The 16,729-nt window shown below is 57.0% G+C and overlaps 1 protein-coding gene across 3 annotated transcripts; it reads left to right on the top strand.

Annotated features, from left to right (window-relative positions):
• The first annotated feature begins 279 nt into the window (after positions 1–279).
• LOC119093013 (uncharacterized) lies at positions 280–16,056 on the top strand. 3 transcript variants are annotated; one of them, XM_037215909.1, is made up of 6 exons: positions 280–373; positions 9,472–9,943; positions 12,144–12,536; positions 13,282–13,350; positions 13,894–14,010; positions 15,484–16,056. In XM_037215909.1, exons 2-6 carry the CDS (start codon positions 9,511–9,513, stop codon positions 15,648–15,650), a joined length of 1,179 nt encoding a protein of 392 aa, XP_037071804.1. In that variant the 5' UTR covers positions 280–373; positions 9,472–9,510; the 3' UTR covers positions 15,651–16,056. The 3 variants fall into 3 exon arrangements, with proteins under 3 accessions (XP_037071804.1, XP_037071808.1, XP_037071815.1); XM_037215913.1 differs by lacking the exon at positions 12,144–12,536; XM_037215920.1 differs by lacking the exons at positions 280–373; positions 9,472–9,943 and having other exon boundaries at positions 9,961–12,536.
• Positions 16,057–16,729: the final 673 nt, after the last annotated feature.

The following is a 16,729-nucleotide window of genomic DNA, read 5'->3' as shown; positions in this document are numbered from 1 at the left end:
TGATATCCATTTGTTGTGACACTTGCCAGATCCCATCAGACACGCTCGCCCCCCCCCCCCCTCCCCCCGCGCCGCCCTGCCTCACCACACGATTAGCCTGCCTCACCTCAATTGCGGCCCGGCCTGTACCGCCCCGGTGCCGCCACGGGACCGCCCTGGCACGTGGCATGATTCAGGCACGTCCTCCGCCCGCGATTCGCCGACGGCGCAGCCAGTGACGTCACTGCTTCGGCTTCGGTTCCGTATAAGAAAACCGGACGGCGGCTGCAGGCCGCGTTCGCTGCGTTGATCCAGCCGTGTGGTGGCCTTCCGCCTGGGAAGAAGTGGTGTGGACACAGCGCTGACACCGAACACCGCCGCGTCAGACGATCAGGTCAGTGTTCATGCTTGGGGATCGTATTTGGGGAATTGCTGTTCGTGAATTTCCGTGCGATGTTGCAGAATACAGCGCTTGGTCCCAGTGCCGATCCACCAAAACTGCCGTTAGCTTTAAGGTACCAAATGAACGGCATTTCTGGTGACTGCCATCCACTGAAGTATTGCCACACGTCATTAAGGATAACAGAAGAGACGTAGCGGGCTCTGCTGCAAAGGTACAGTTTTTCGAGTTCCTTGGGTGACCCGAAAAACAGATTTTCGACACACGTGTCGGATCTCTTCTGCTTGTCTAAAAATAATTATGTCGTCCGTCTAATCATTTTGGCATCGCACCAATGTTGCTTCGTGAAAAACATGCACCAAATTACCCGCGCTTACACCAGTCACCAGCTCTTTGTTTACGTGGTAAACACCTGTAATTCACGCCCAGCTTGTTTTGAGGAATAAACAGTTGGGCAGGAAGATCCCATAATGCATCCACCCGCCGGCCAGTTGGCGAAGGCATTACATAATCATCATAGTAACACAACAACTGGAAAGTGTCTGTTGTGCAAGCACAGCATGCACTATTTTTCGGTTATGAGGGAGTGAACGGCAAAGTCGTGACAATGCTGCGACACTTGGGGAGTTACATGCTGGGCACGTCTATAGTCTGCGCTCGCTTGGCACGCGGGCGTCAAATGATTTGTCAAATCTCGGCGTACTTGGTTGACATTGAGACGTGGCTTTCGACTTGACTGGTGGTATGCTTCGATCAACCCGTCCAGTTTGCACCTGCATGACGTCCGCCCCTTTATCCTCTCTCTAGCTTAATCCCGCATCCCGCGCCACTATGCCTGCCTGGGGCCGGCTGCGTGCGTCAGCCGCGAGTGAAATGAAGCGTCCCCTGTTGAGGACCCCGAGTACCATGCATGCACCCCGCAGAGGCTGTGCCTGCGCGGCTTTGGTCTCCACGATGGGGTTCCCGGAGTATGTAGCTCCGCCTCACCGTCATCTCGCCCCACAGCCCTGAACTGATCAATTTTGGCCGGTTTCTATGCATTCAATGATATATATATATATATATATATATGGCATATAATCACCAATCCAAATGCCCGAATACGTGAACCCATTGCACAAACGTTACGGAATAAGCTTTTACATGTCACGGAACAAGACAGCCGAGGTGTGCGTTCCCCACCGTCTTCGTTGACACGAACGTCGCCCGCCTCTCTGTGGGCCCGAGGGCTCAGAAGGACCACATTGGCCTTCGAAGTGGTACGCAATTAACACTTCGGGCACGTCGCGCGACTCATAAATCCCACTGCCGAAGATCTCTGCAGCGCTGCGCGAATCACACACTGAGTGCGATCTGACAGATCATTTTGCCCGTTCTTTGCTCGCGTCGTTACGTAGCACCGTGCCAAAGCAGGAACTGATCTGGCCAGTGGAATTCCTTCTGCTGCACACAACAATTTAACATATCAAGGGAACGATATCTTTGACATTCATCTACCTCGCCGGCATCTTAGCTTCGCAGGAAGGCATACACCTAAGTGCTGAAGCACGACTGATCGGCCATGGCAACATAAACAATCCGTGTTTGAATCATGACTTAAATTTTGGCACACCGCCAAGAGAGATCCGCCAGTGTTATGTAGAGACTCGGATCATGAACTGACGCTTTGCGGAGCAACTACACCGGTCGGAATGTGTAGAGCATGAGTCCGTTTTTTTCGAATTTGCTCCCGATTGCAAAGACGTAATCGAACTGGCGAAATGCTTTCCTGATCTGTTGCCAAAGTAGAAGGGCAACATTTTATGTTGGTTACTTTTTTAAATGTAGGGGGGACTAGTAAAGCGGCCGTTGTGTGATGTCCCCATCAACGCCGAGGGCACTTGTAGCAAGCACACGATATGAATCAGGCTTGGGTTCGTGCCATTTGTTAACTCGAAAACCTCGCCAAACAGGAAATACCTGCACCAAACTGAACGTCAGTGTCTGAAGTCATGTCACAAAGGTAATCCTGTGTGCCAAGCCCTTCCTTAAACTAACTGGAATGCCCAGTGTCAACGGGCTAGAATTATCCCGTTGAGCCGAAGCCCCCGTAAAAATGGAGGCAAATTGGCTTGAGCTTTGTTTGACCGGCTGGATGCTCTGAAGACCTTCGGATTTTCTGCGGTTTGCATCATCATATAGGCCGAAATGTTTGTTGACCATGAAATATCAGTGCCAGGGTTTTAGAGATTCTTGATGCGCGATCAAATACGTCCAATGCCATCCAATGTGGTAAGGTTGTTAAGATGCTTCCAATGCAAAACAGTGGATTTATCAACCTCACGGTCCGCCAGCTCTCTGGTGTCGAGCAGTCTCACAGCCCGCCAGCTCTCTGGTGTTGAGCAGTCTCACGGCCCGCCAGATCTCTGGTGTCGATCACGGCCCGCCAGCCCTCTGGTGTTGATCAGTCTCACGGCCCGACAGCCCTCTGGTGTCGAGCAGTCTCACAGCCCGCCAGCTCTCTGGTGTCAAGCAGTCTCACGGCCCGCCAGCTCTATGGTGTCAAACAGTCTCACGGCCCGTCAGCCCTCTGGTGTCAAGCAGTCTCACGGCCCGCCAGCCCTCTGGTGTTGATCCGTCTCACGGCCCGCCAGATCTCTGGTGTCATGTAATGCTTTGCCTGTTGGACCGCATATCTTCTGGCTGCAGCACTGATCAGCCACCTGGCTCGTCCTTGGAGTTACAAACACCGCAGTATTCTGGCATTTGACCATTCACAAGCGCCGGTAGCTTAGCGATCGTGACGCACTACCACCTTCCACATAACACGGGAGAGCCTGGCATCTGAGCAGCCGATTTGGTTTTTGTCACTGAGCTCATGGCTATTTGTATCGTTCAAGGGTATTCAGGAATGAGCATATCGCATGTTATCAGTTCTTTCTGACGTTCACTAGAGACTCCGTGGTCGCCGAGTGCTTTGTTTGCAGCATGCAAATTAACAAAAAGGGAGGAAACATTACAACAATGAACAGCAGCTTCATTTCGTGTATAGCTGTTTTTTATTCAGCTGCTCCAGATCTGGTGGCACAGAATTATCGGCTTATTTTGCTGCTTGGTGATAAAAACTGCTCTCAAGCGGCATTGCTGCTATGATGCTAGCAGGGCTAGCTCTGAACCGAAAGTCCGGTAACATTCAGATGGTAAAAACAGCCAGGTCCAACTCTGAGTTCGTGACCCAACCAAAAACAGCAGTCAGTGCAAAACTTGTGGGCGAGGCGTTAGGAGGTTGGAATTGCACATTGCATCTGAGCTGGACTCAACGAATTTCCGCATAACAAGTTCTTGATATTCGTTGATTGGTTTTTAAAATGCCAGCCCATTGCTCAACGCCCCCTAATGTTCCGCCAACATCATAATATACCGACATAGGACGACTCAATACAGCCTTTTACAAACCGCAGCACAACAGTAGCTCAGCACAACGCGAACGAGAAAATCAGCGTCAGTCATGCAGGGAGACGAACGGCATACGTCCTCCTGCGATCAGTCAGCTGGCGCCTCGGTGCAGAGGATCGCGTCCAATTGGAGCCACCCGTGACCGTGTCACCTTGCCGCCTCGGGCTCTGGACCCGACGAGACCGTCCCGAGTCGACGAAGCAGGCGCCGCTGGTACACCAGGTCCCTCCGAGACCGCCCCGAGTCGACGGAGCAGGCGCCGCTGGTGCACCAGATCCCTCCGAGCCGCCCCATGCCACCGACCGCGTGGAGGGAGGAGGAGGGGGGGGGGGGGGGAGGGCTGCACGGCCTGTCGACGCGGCTCATAAATCAGAGAACCTCTTGAGGGTCCGGTTTGGCAGCACACACCCAGGTGAATAGTCCAGTGCGAGGGCTCATCTCTGGACGACTCCAATGCAGTGTCATGGGTGGCCATCAGACGCGGGTGGATGGTCGCCAGACGTGGGGGAGGGGGAGGGGGGCTACCAGCTGCGCGCGGGGAGCGTAACGACACCTACTCACCTATCTCCATGTTTTTGCTGTGGGGTGGGATGCGTCAAAGGGTGTGCAGTTGCGCCGGCGACCGAAACTTCCTGCTGCCCTGCTCCCAGCCAAGGTGCGGCCGCCACTGCTGCCCCGCTCCCGGCCGAGCTGCGGCCGTCACTACTGTCCTGCTCCCAGCTGAGGTGCGGCTGTCACCGCTGCCCCGCTCCCGGCCGAGCTGCGGCCGTCACTACTGTCCTGCTCCCAGCCGAGGTGCGGCCGTCACTACTGTCCTGCTCCCAGCCGAGGTGCGGCCGTCACCGCTGCCCCGTTCCCAGCCGAGCTGCGGCCGTCACTACTGTCCTGCTCCCGGCCGAGCTGCGGCCGTCACTACTGTCCTGCTCCCAGCCGAGGTGCGGCCGTCACCGCTGCCCCGCTCCCAGCCGAGCTGCGGCCGTCACTACTGTCCTGCTCCCAGCCGAGGTGCGGCCGTCACCACTGTCCTGCTCCCGGCCGAGCTGCGGCCGTCACTACTGTCCTGCTCCCAGCTGAGGTGCGGCCGTCACCGCTGCCCCGCTCCCGGCCGAGCTGCGGCCGTCACCGCTGCCCCGCTCCCGGCCGAGGTGCGGCCGTCACTACTGTCCTGCTCCCAACCGAGGTGCGGCCGTCACTACTGTCCTCCTCCCAGCCGAGGTGCGGCCGTCACTACTGTCCTGCTCCCAGCTGAGGTGCGGCCGTCACCGCTGCCCCGCTTCCGGCCGAGCTGCGGCCGTCACTACTGTCCTGCTCCCGGCCGAGGTGCGGCCGTCACTACTGTCCTGCTCCCAACCGAGGTGCGGCCGTCACTACTGTCCTGCTCCCAGCTGAGGTGCGGCCGTCACCGCTGCCCCGCTTCCGGCCGAGCTGCGGCCGTCACTACTGTCCTCCTCCCAGCCGAGGTGCGGCCGTCACTACTGTCCTCCTCCCAGCCGAGGTGCGGCCGTCACCGCTGCCCCGCTCCCGGCCGAGGTGCGGCCGTCACTACTGCCCCGCTCCCGGCCGAGCTGCAGCCGTCACCGCTGTCCTGCTCCCAGCCGAGGTGCGGCCGCCACTGCTGTCCTGCTCCCAGTCGAGTCGCAGCCGCCACTGCTGGCGCTGCGGCTCGGCGGCACGGCCGGCTTCCTGCAGTGAATGGCAGTCACCGCCGATCTCCGCATACAGGTGCTTGGGCGGGCCCTCTGAGCCCGGCAGCGTCTCATCAGGAGCGCCGCTGTCATCGATCTCTGTCGCAATCGTTCAGCTTAGGCTGACCGGACGGACAGCGAGGGAGGCAGGGGAGGGGAATACATCGGACAACGGATTACTTTGCCAGCTGGGAGTGCAAACGGGATGTTCCGGGTTGTGCGAAAATAATCGGGCGGTATTCCTGTGCGGAGCATTCCTGTGGGGCGGATCTGGCGAGCACGAGCTGGCGGCGAGCCGCTGAGTGGGCGCGGCTGCCGGGCCCCCGTCATGACCAGCGGCCGGGTGTTCAGACGGAGTGCTCCTGCGCCTGCGGTGGTCTGTGCTCCTGCGCCTGCGGCGGTCTGTGCTCCTGCGCCTGCGGCGGTCTGTGCTCTGACCCTGCACGTCACCGGAAGAGCAGCCTCGAAGGGCGACTCTAGCTACCGGTGGCAGTGGGGCATGCGGCAGAGTTTGTACCGCCGCCAGTAGAGCCCCCGGTCCATCGGATGAGTGACGGGTGATGGACTTCGCCTTCACAAAAAACAGGTAATTTATAAATAATAATGACATAAAAATAAATAATCATAACAATAAAAATCACTAATTTATTCGTGTGAATGTGCCGTTCAACTGGCCCAAGGATCAGAACATTGTTTATGCAATGCGGATGGGTATTGTTCAAACAAAGCTATGATGTCAAATATCCAAAGATTTGCATTGTATATATTTAACAAAGAGCCGTCAGAGCTGTCGTACCTGTCGACCACATGGTGTAGAGAAGTGTTGTCGGACTGATCATGACCGATTACCATCCGGACTGGTCATGAGTGATTATCATGCGCTGAGCTGCTGGTACGGCTCCGCTCCTGCCTAATCTACTGCTGGGCTGCTGGTACGGCTCGGCTGGCTGCCTTATCTACTGCTGGACCGCTGGTACGGATCGGCTGGGTGCCTTATCTACCCATGGCGTGGGTAACTGGACGAAAGACGAAGAAGCGAAGCAGTTGGCTTCTCTTTCTGGTGTTGACGCTCAGAAATGTAAGGAATTAACCTGGTCGGCGTTTTCTTCGGCTGGACAATACACGGTGTGTAAACATCTAGTGCGGAAGAGTACGTTTTGGTCCAGCTCAAGTACATTATGCATCCCAACCTTCCGACGCCATATTTAGCATCACAGTTATCACATCCTTATCACATTATCATATATTGTCACAGTTCCCCTAGAGTCTTGCACATGCTGCTGTCTGTGGGCGGGACATGAATCCAGGGCTGAACCAGTGCTAGTCAGGAGAGTAAGATACTACAGTGGCCATGATCCCCTGCCCCTGGCGTGGCGTCGCGATCAGAGCTACGGTCCCTGCCATCAATATGACCCCCTGTCCCGGGCTGGCGTCAAGAGTCAATGACGTCGTGATGCCCGCACTAATGTAAACGGCCGGGCAGAGTGTTGCGTCTCTCCCACACCTTAGGTGTGGCCGGCAGCTGGTTGGGGATAGCATGGATCTGCCTGGTTTCCTCAGTGCAGTCGTCTGACAGGCGGTGTCGCAGATCTCCACCGCAGCATATCCTGCACCACAGAGCAGCCAGCCCTTCCCTCCCCCTCTCCCTCACCGATGTCGTAGCCGAGTCCCAGGACACCGCCGTCAGCCCCCTACCCCTCTTCCTCACCGATGTGGTAGCCGGGTCCTCGGACCCCACCGTTAGCCCTCTCCCCTCCCCTCTTCGTCACCGATGTGGTAGCCGGGTCCCCGGACCCCACCGTTAGCCCTCTCCCCTCCCCTCTTCCTCACCGATGTGGTAGCCGGGTCCCCGGACCCCACCGTTTGCCCGCTCCCCTCCCCTCTTCGTCACCGATGTCGTAGCCGGTCCGAGGGCACTGCTTTCAGCGTCTCCCCTTCCCTCTCCCCCTCACCGATGTGGTAGCCGGGTCCCCGGACCCCACCGTTTGCCCGCTCCCCTCCCCTCTCCCTCAGCGATGTCGTAGCCGGGTGCACGAGCCCTACCGTTGAGGCGAAGCTGCCTGCGAGCAGAGGGAGACATACCGTTGCCGGCGGCCGGATCTTCACGCCAGGCGGCGGCACGCGCCTGCCGTGGCGCGTCTGCCGTGTCGCAACCGATCAGGGTGCTCGACGGACGGGCGAGCGCGCCTCCTCCGCGCCGGCGCGCCGTCAGTGGGATCAGCGTCAGCCGCAGCAGCCGGTAGCCGGCGTCCGGCGCGGCGGCTGAAGGAATTAATCACGGCCGCCGGCAGCCGGGCGCCTCGGCCGGTGCAGGTCACTGACCGCCCGCGGCGCCCTCTGCTCGGCGCCGACGCCGTCCGCGGATCCGCACCTCCCACTACCGCCAGTCTCATAAACTAGAATAAAGCATTCTGGCGGCTTGTTTTGACGCCGTATAAAAGCGCATTAAAGCTCACTGCCGCTATATCAGAATGGCGTATGCTGTGGGTCCCTTTTGTAAATGCACTGCAGGCGCGGTATTGGAATGAGCCCGTGTCACCGTGTCGTGAGTTGTTTGACCCCGGGCGTTCAGCGCTCTTCGCAGCTGACCTCTGCCGGGGTGCCGAGCCGGCGCCGCGCTGGTCCGACTCAGGAGACGGTCCGGATCGCAGACTGGCCAGGCTGGGACCGGAGAGGCGGGCTCCGGGGTCACGGGAGGTCATCTGGGTCACGGCAGGTCGCGGCAAGCTCCGCAGCAGGACGCCTCGCCCCTGGAACCAACATGCGGGATGGTGACGCCCGTTGCACGCCTGAGACCGCTCGGCTCTGAGCTCTGTCCCGTGTCGTGCCGGCCGAGTGGCCTCGTCCTGCGCCCGTCAGGCTGGTCCTGTAGCGGGATTCCCCGCGACCTTTGCTGCTCGCGAGAGCTGCTTGTGGATGCAGCTTCGCGGTGAATCGTCCCTCTGTACGGCCGTAGATTAGCGTCGACATTGTCTAGCTGGGGGTCGGCAGCGAACCGACGGTCGGCCCCGGGCTGCAATGACAACTGGCCTGCGCAGCGGCCTTGACAACTGGCCTGCGCAGCAACCCTGGAGTCTGGCCTGCGCAGCAGCTCTGAAGTCAAGCCTGCGCAGCGGCCCTGACAACTGGCCTGCGCAGCGGCCTTGACAACTGGCCTGCGCAGTGCCCCTGAAGTCTGGGTTGCGCAGTGGCCCTGAAGTCTGGCCTGCGCAGCAGCTCTGAAGTCTGGCCTGCGCAGCAGCTCTGAAGTCTGGCCTGCGCAGTGGTCCTGAAGTCTGGCCGGCGCAGCAGCTCTGAAGTCTGGCCTGCGCAGCAGCTCTGAAGTCTGGCCTGCGCAGCAGCTCTGAAGTCTGGCCTGCGCAGTGACCCTGAAGCCTGGCCTGCGCGCAGTTGTACTTTATTTTGCTGTTAGATAATACAAAACAATTCTCCACAAGTTCATATTTTATTTCACAATACGTAGCTGGTCGAGTCGTCCATCATTACTACACAAAGGCATTGCAAGCTCATTATTTTTGCAAGTTGCTGTCCTACCCACTGACCACATCTAGCTACGGATGTTATCCCGACGCTAGATCATATATGATAGTCGGCAGTAATTTAGGACATTGTTTTCCGTAACGTGAAGTAACTTGAAGCGTTGTGGGAGCTAAGTCAGCACCCTATTACTGACTGCAGATACGATGGACAATGCTCATGGACAACCGCTTCTAGACCTTGTTTTGAACTGAATTAAAATAAACTTAAAATACTTAGATACATGATATTCATCCGTCGAGAGCAAAAACATCTTACACCCTAGAAACCAACTTAATCTTGCACAGTGTTGTGTACCATGTGCCATGTACCATCTCAGAAACATTGTTTTGCTCACTTGGGCGTTCCTAGTTCTTACTTGCTGCATGACAGACGGGTGGTTCCAGTGGAGTCAATGAGCATTGAACTATTTGGTAACTTTTGCCCTCGTTTCAGCTTCAGCACCCGCTACGCTACACGTCGCCGGTTAGCAGAATGAAGCTTCTCCTTATCGTGCTAGGTCTGCTCTCTCTATGGAGGTTGCCAAGCGGCGACGCCGCAAACCTCAGTCGTCGCTCCAGCTCGCTAGAGGACAGGCCAAGGCGCAACGTTTCCGTCGACCATAGCAACTCTTCAGGTAACAAGCTTCGAGGGGCGCGATCGGTGCTTGCGGCACGTGTGGTGGATGAACGCGGGAACACAGTGCACCTGCGCTCCACTGGCCACCCACCCTCACGCCGCATCGTTAAGCCCTTCGTGACGTCATCCGGCGGAAGGCCATCCTCGTCCGGCCGAGTGACGTCATCACGCGGCCGAGTGACGTCATCGAGAGGCGTGAACCGACAGCTGACTGTCGGCTCCCGACCCTCTGGCGGGCAGAGGCGGCGCTTCTCACCGTCGGCTCAGGCCCGTGCCGTCTTCAGTCCAGGTAAGAGCCGCCCGGCAGCTTGCTCGCCTGCCTCTCCCACGTCCTGAGCGTTTTAGTCGCACAACTGACGGTACCAGCCTCGTCCTCGACAGGCGCTGACTGAGCGATGTCGTGCTCTCGGGTCTTGTAAACGGAATGAACATCAGTAAAATAATCAGATGCATGTTTACAAACTGATTTCAACAACTGAGGCTCACTCGCGGAATGACAGTTCCGCCAGTCGAACGGCGCTGGTGCCCGTCAGTTGTGCGAATTAAGCCAAAGCACTTAACTACGCATGGTTTGGCCCTCTTCCACACTGGAAGCTAAGTGGCACGTGATGCAGCTGTTCGTGCGCGCATGACGCAATATGCCAATGTCTGTGTGCGAATACGCATGTGAGCGCAGCACAGACTTGAAAGAATGCTGGCTTAAATGCTGATGTACATAAACAAAATCAGAATGTATATTTTGTCGCACGCGAGAAAGTAGTCCGTGAAAACACAAAGACGTGTATCACTGATTTTTTACCTTCTTCTGTTTGCTTCAGCTCTTGCACAGTCCGCAAAATGATTAGGCACGGCCTTCTGGAATTATTTCTATATTATTTTTGGCCAGTATGCCGCATAGCAGTAGGTAGCTCTAAAATAGCAGGGACCTGCAGCGGACTTTTCGGTTGTGAATCCTCGTCAGCGCTATCAAAAAGGCACTGATGGGAGCGTACGGTCGAAATGTCTGCGTTCTGCTTACTCTTACAACAGCTACCCACCCTTCGTACCGCATACAGGCCAATAACAACCAATGTCGGCCATGTGATATGTGGGTTCGCGGGAGACCATACACAGACGTAGCACTGCAGAACACGTGCGATTATGAGGCTGTTCCAAATTGGTATGGGGCTTGAGTTGGGATAGCCGTTTTCAGGATATTTCCCTGAAGTCGAATTGCGTAAGGCTTTAAATCCTGTTGTTTCTCAGTCAGGCGCACGTGAACTTGTGCAGACTATTTCGCGCCGTATAATTTGAAGTCACCCAGGGATGCATGACGTGATAGAAACGTCACACAAGTGCCGCCCCATCAATGGCCATATTGTGTTCAAGTTCAAGAAAAACATAGTCACTGACTTATTCGCACGGAATTATGTCAGCACGAACCGTGACATCAACGAAGGGCAGTTGGCTTTCACTTAGCTTAACGCGTTGAATGCTAGTCTCGATTACGATTGGTTGGTATTTGGATCAGAGCCTTTCGGCCAGTGATGGCCTTTTCAGGGCTATGGGACGTGGGAGTCTGGACGACGGTGGGGCAAGGCTGCTTACACCTGGGAATCCTACGGCCCAGGCTTTGCCCGCACAAGGGGTGTGGCTGCACTGTGCGGAATTTGTGCACTCGGCGCTCGCACGGGGGCCCCACCAGGGGCACTTGGGCCCACTCATGGCTGGCACATGCAGCCTGCCCGGAGTCAGCGGGGCGTTAAGCATGCAAGATAAAGCGAGAAATCCCGCGTTTTATCATATATAAGGCAAACATTTGGGCAATTCCACTAGTCGTGACTGGCACGAGACTCGGAATGAATCAACGTGAGGTTAGCGCCGTAATCGAAAATATAAATGCGAGTAAAACGACGTGCTATCACGATAAGAAGAGGAAAGATATACAAGAATACCACGAGAAAGGACCAACATGCGCTCATTTAAGGTTCGCCAGTGCTTTTGCACCCATAAGTTAAAAAGCCATTTTGCAGCTAGCTGAATTGCTACGAGCGAGTCCGCTTGTCCCTTCAGTGGAAATTCTGACACGGCAAATCTGCCAGGGATTCTGACGTCAGAAGAACGTTCAATGACGTAATCAAACGATGACGTTTTTAGATTAAATCCAAACCGTTTGAGTGGATACATTTCTGGGACTAGACCCGTCTAGTCCTTACCGTATTTTAGAGCACATTTATTAGGAAATGAGCGTATTATTGTCGTCGTCATTGGAACTTTACGACGCACTCAGCTGCTCAGGCTATGTAGTGTCGCCTGCCTGACAGTGCACCTTGGCCGGGAAGACGGACACCGCGGGGAATCAAACCCTGCACCTCTAGTGTTCAGAGCGCACAGCTTAACCACTTCATCCATGAGGCCCATAATAGCTAATCATGCTGCAAATATCCCACCGTTGTCACCAGCTGCGTACGTCCAAATAACCCTCGCCGCCTGCTGACTGACGTCATCAGCGCGCCGACTACAGACGGCCGTGACGTCACGGCGGCGATCAGGACAGCTGCAGCAGAGACTGCCCGGCAGCCGTGGCTTTGTGCTCCTCGACGGCTGGCAGTACGACATCCGGCCCCACCAGGGCGTGGTACCACACAAGGGCCACGCTGCCATGCACGCAGCCAAGCACCAAAGCTCACAGGCGGCAGCCGGTCCTCGACGCCACCAAAACGCGCCTGGCACTCGGCAGAGTCGGCCAAACGTGGCAGCCAATCAGCAACGTCGCACAAATGCGCCAGTTTATCAGCGAAGCCGACAGGCTGCGGTGGCCAACAGACGTCAGCAGCCCGAACGACGCTCTCACGGCCGCCGAGTCGGTGCGCCGGTCCGGTACGCCAAGACCGCTAGGCCAAGTACGTCGGCCGCTGGTGGCGGCAGCGGGCCTGGAGCCGCCCGGGCCCACTGGTCGTACCGGGGGCCCACCAGCCGGCTTCGGGCATGGCGCTGTCTCATGTCAGAGGTGGCCGAACACACACGCACACACACAGCATGTGCGGCGGTGCATACACGGGGCTTACAGAAACTCTGGGAACAGCAGCGAACGCGACGTGTATATAATGGAACAGCCGTTTTCAAACAAGAAAGGACAAACGCGTTTTGCATTGCATGCTCTAACAATTACATTTAAGTTGCTCATGGGCTGCATGCTTTTAGAAATAAGTAAGGCACACGAATGCATGAAAGCGTCCTTTTTGTTGCTTTGGCCTTCAATGTTCCAAAGCAACCACGTTACCTGTCGATGCTTCATTTTTAACTGAATTACGAGCGTGTGATTGGCTTGGCAACAAACAAACACGGCCTAAGAAGTACTTCCGTGTGCTCGGTTGCTGGTGGTGTGCAATATTACGGCTTGTTTGCAACATTTACAGCTTTGAAACTAACGCGAACCGTGCTTAACGCATCTGTATGAACGGACCGGCCTGGCAGCTGACAGTGGACATCCCACTTTGTTCAATTCAATCTCTGTTCACTACGTTAATTGGTATTTCTTTGCGTTATCCGTGTGTCATCTTCTTAAACACCTTCGTTCGACTTTTTTCTGAGGCGTGATCTCCTTTTGGCTGCACTCCTTGATCACCAGCAAACTGTATCTTTCAGCGAAGAAACAGAACATCGCTCCGAAGCTGCCCAGGACGCAAGAAGTCGTCCACTCTGTGTACCCCCAAGGTCGGTCCGAGATTCCTCCTTTCTCAAGATGCTAGTGTTCCCCACGAGCTGATGTTCGTGCTCCAATGCTCCAAGCTGTAATCGCGAACCATGCAATAACTGCATCCGTCAACGCAACAGTTCTATCACATGCAGCACTTCTGGCATAGAACTCAACAAAAGCCGCTCAATTGAAGTAAAAATATCTGTCGTTAAGGAAATGTGGTCTTTGGGCCCCCGAAACGTTTGGCTTGATGTGGCGTATGGCTGCATCGAAACAATGGAGCCGGATTGGTGGAGCATGTACGCGGCCATGACACTCTGTTCAAGGTCAAATAAGGCTCCTTCGGCCATGAAGCCCGCTTCACGGAAATAGTCTAGCTCTGCCGGTGCTCCGCTGGCGTCTGGGTGCAGGTAACCAACGTAACAGCCTCGACTATATCAGCTGACGCCTCGCCATCCGAGCCCATCAAGCGCTCGAGCTCACCGTGACCTTCGACCTGTTCTCCGTCGAACCCGTGACCTTGAGCTGACCTTGACCCTTGCTCGCCCTGTGCGCCGCAGCGTACGAGTCCCACGAGGGTGTGAACGCGCGCAACATGACGCTGTTCCTGTTCCGCCGGTCGGACCGGCCCAGCCACTACGTGGACCGCACCAGCGGCACCGGCACGCTCTACACCAGTGAGTACGGCCTGCACCAGCTAGCGCCCCAAGATGGCCCCACCTGCATCGCATGCGGGATGTTCTCTTTTCCCGCTGAGTGTGCTTCGCGCCGGTCCATGTGGTCATCGACACAGACGTCATGGTCAAGTCGCTCAAGCTCAGCGCTCGTCTGATCCCCCTTGTATTCACACCAACATTGTGGAAGTTTTCAATCAATTTGAATAGGATGGAGCAGCCGAAGTGTTTAAACTCTAATCAGAGCTTTCGGGCGTTTTTTGCAGAAAATGTTGCATTAAATATAAGTGCTATGTCGATGTAATACTGAACATGTCCCACCCTTGTCTGTTGAAGACACCGGAAAGTACCCGCTGATAACGGCGCTGATAACGGCGCCCGCTGATAACGGCGCTGACCGATGCCGTGTCCGCCACAGCAGTCATCAAACCTGAAACAATACAAATGTACAGGTCTGGAATTGTAACAAGCGTGGGACTTCCATGGGCTTTAAGGTCAATTCCTTTTGCATCATTCCCAAGAAATGCAAAGATCGGACCGTTCACTTGGGAGGGGTTGAGGTGCGCTGGGGCTCCTTCCAATATTTTTTTTAAAAAGATTTGATCCGAACCTTTTGAATGGATGGATTTCCGGGATCAGAGCTCACGCTAAGCAGTGCTTGTTGTGTGAGCCCTGACCCCTACCATCCGATCGCGCAATCCCATGTCAACGGCAGAATTTGGTGGCGAAAGCTTAACGTGCCGCAATGCTCGGCACGGTCCGTCCTGCCCTCTGACGTCAACTGACCTTTAACGCGACCGCTGCCACCGGCCGCAGGCCAAACCTGTCAAGGGCAAATAGCGAGCGCCCTAAAGCGACTCGAACCCACCCCGCCACGGGTGGGTGGATCGGAAGGCAGGCGCTCTAACCAACTGAGCCACCGGGACGGACAAAATATGAAATACTTCTTACTCGGACTCCTCCTTATATGGAAGGTTCCGCGCTCGGGCTCCTCCGAACATAGAAAGCCCCGTGCTCGGGCTCCTCCTAACATGGAAGGCCCCGTGGTTGGGCTCCTCCCAATATTGATGGCTCTGTGTTCGGGCCCCTCCCAATATTGAAGGCCACGTGTTTGGGCTCCTCCCAGTATTGAAGGCTCCAGGTTCGGGCTCCTCCCAATATTGAATGTCCCGTGTTCGGGCTCCTCCCAATATTGAAGGCCCGTGCTCGGGCTCCTCCCATTGTTGAAGGCTCCGTGCTCGGTCCGCACGCTTCGCCTCTCTCTATCCCCGCCCGGCGCCGCGTACCGGAGCTCTCCGGCAGAGGCGCGGAAGCCCACATCAGCTCGTGGTCCAGCTGTCCGCCATGACTCGCTGCCAGTCATCTGCCTGCCCCTCACCGCAGCCACGGCACACATGAGCGAGCAGCCGTAGCCTCTGAACTGACGGCGCCCTTGCGCTGTTGACTTCGCCGTCTGACCTTGACCTTGATGGGCAGGCAGGCGGGGCGCGTGTCCGGCGATGCCCCTAAGTGGGTGCAGTCCGCTGCCGCGCGGCGGTCTGCCACGCTCGTGCGCCAACGACTACCAGTGTGGCGACCATCTCAAGTGCTGCTACGACCCGTGCCTCACCATCAATAAGTGCGTCCGGCCCGTGGCGGGCTGACCGAGGCTCCACGGCCAGCTGTCCAAGCGATGGATCGGGCATACTGGGCGCCGTGTTACTGCTAGGTTGCGCCCTTGTGATATGTGCGTTAAGGCATTCGGATGGGTTTTCTTACGTGCGTTCGAAGCGTCCCTTTGCTTAAGCTTTAAGCGTCGTAGTTGTTTGCAGACGTGTTATATGGACGGCTTCTGTATGGCAGTCATCGTTCCTCGACGGCGAGCGGTGTGCAGGCTGGGGTGCGCATGCGCACCGCGCTCCTGCTCGTGCCATCTGTGCACTCGGCCGGCCGGGCTGTGATGCCGGTGATGATAGTGATAGTGCCTGGTCACCTGCCTTGAAGGCGACCTGTGGTGGCCTGCCGGACCACGCTCGCATGCCGGCCAGGTGCAGGCCCAGCTGGCGTCTGCTGACCAGAGGCAGGCCCAGCTGGCGTCTGCTGACCAGAGGCAGGCCCAGCTGGCGTCTGCTGACCAGGGGCAGGCCCAGCTGGCGTCTGCTGACCAGGGGCAGGCCCAGCTGGCGTCTGCTGACCAGGGGCAGGCCCAGCTGGCGTCTGCTGACCAGGGGCAGGCCCAGCTGGCGTCTGCTGACCAGCCGCAGGCACAGCTGGCGTCTGCTGACCAGGGGCAGGCCCAGCTGGCGTCTGCTGACCAGCCGCAGGCACAGCTGGCGTCTGCTGACCAGGGGCAGGCCCAGCTGGCGTCTGCTGACCAGAGGCAGGCCCAGCTGGCGTCTGCTGACCAGGGGCAGGCCCAGCTGGCGTCTGCTGACCAGGTGCAGGCCCAGCTGGCGTCTGCTGACCAGAGGCAGGCCCAGCTGGCGTTTGCTGACCAGCCGCAGGCACAGCTGGCGTCTGCTGACCAGGGGCAGGCCCAGCTGGCGTCTGCTGACCAGGTGCAGGCCCAGCTGGCTCTGCTGACCAGGTGCAGGCCCAGCTGGCGTCTGCTGACCAGGGGCAGGCCCAGCTGGCGTTTGCTGACCAGGTGCAGGCCCAGCTGGCGTTTGCTGTCCAGCCGCAGGCCCAGCTGGGCGTCTGCTGACCAGGTGCAGACTGGCATTTAGCCCTGTTGTTTTCGATG

This window comes from Pollicipes pollicipes, unplaced genomic scaffold (genome assembly GCF_011947565.3).
Source record: "Pollicipes pollicipes isolate AB1234 unplaced genomic scaffold, Ppol_2.1 Scaffold_1600;HRSCAF=1878_pilon_pilon_pilon, whole genome shotgun sequence".
Classification (NCBI taxonomy): domain Eukaryota; kingdom Metazoa; phylum Arthropoda; class Thecostraca; order Pollicipedomorpha; family Pollicipedidae; genus Pollicipes; species Pollicipes pollicipes.
This window is presented reverse-complemented; position numbering and strand designations above follow the sequence as displayed.

Excerpts from the sequence above, each read along its gene's own strand:
- LOC119093013 (XM_037215909.1), top strand. The coding sequence starts at position 9,511 with ATGAAGCTTCTCCTTATCGTGCTAGGTCTGCTCTCTCTATGGAGGTTG. Across the intron at positions 12,537-13,281 it reads CGCCAAGACCGCTAGGCCAA|CGAAGAAACAGAACATCGCT; the intron begins GTACGTCGGCCG and ends TGTATCTTTCAG. Across the intron at positions 13,351-13,893 it reads CCACTCTGTGTACCCCCAAG|CGTACGAGTCCCACGAGGGT; the intron begins GTCGGTCCGAGA and ends TGTGCGCCGCAG.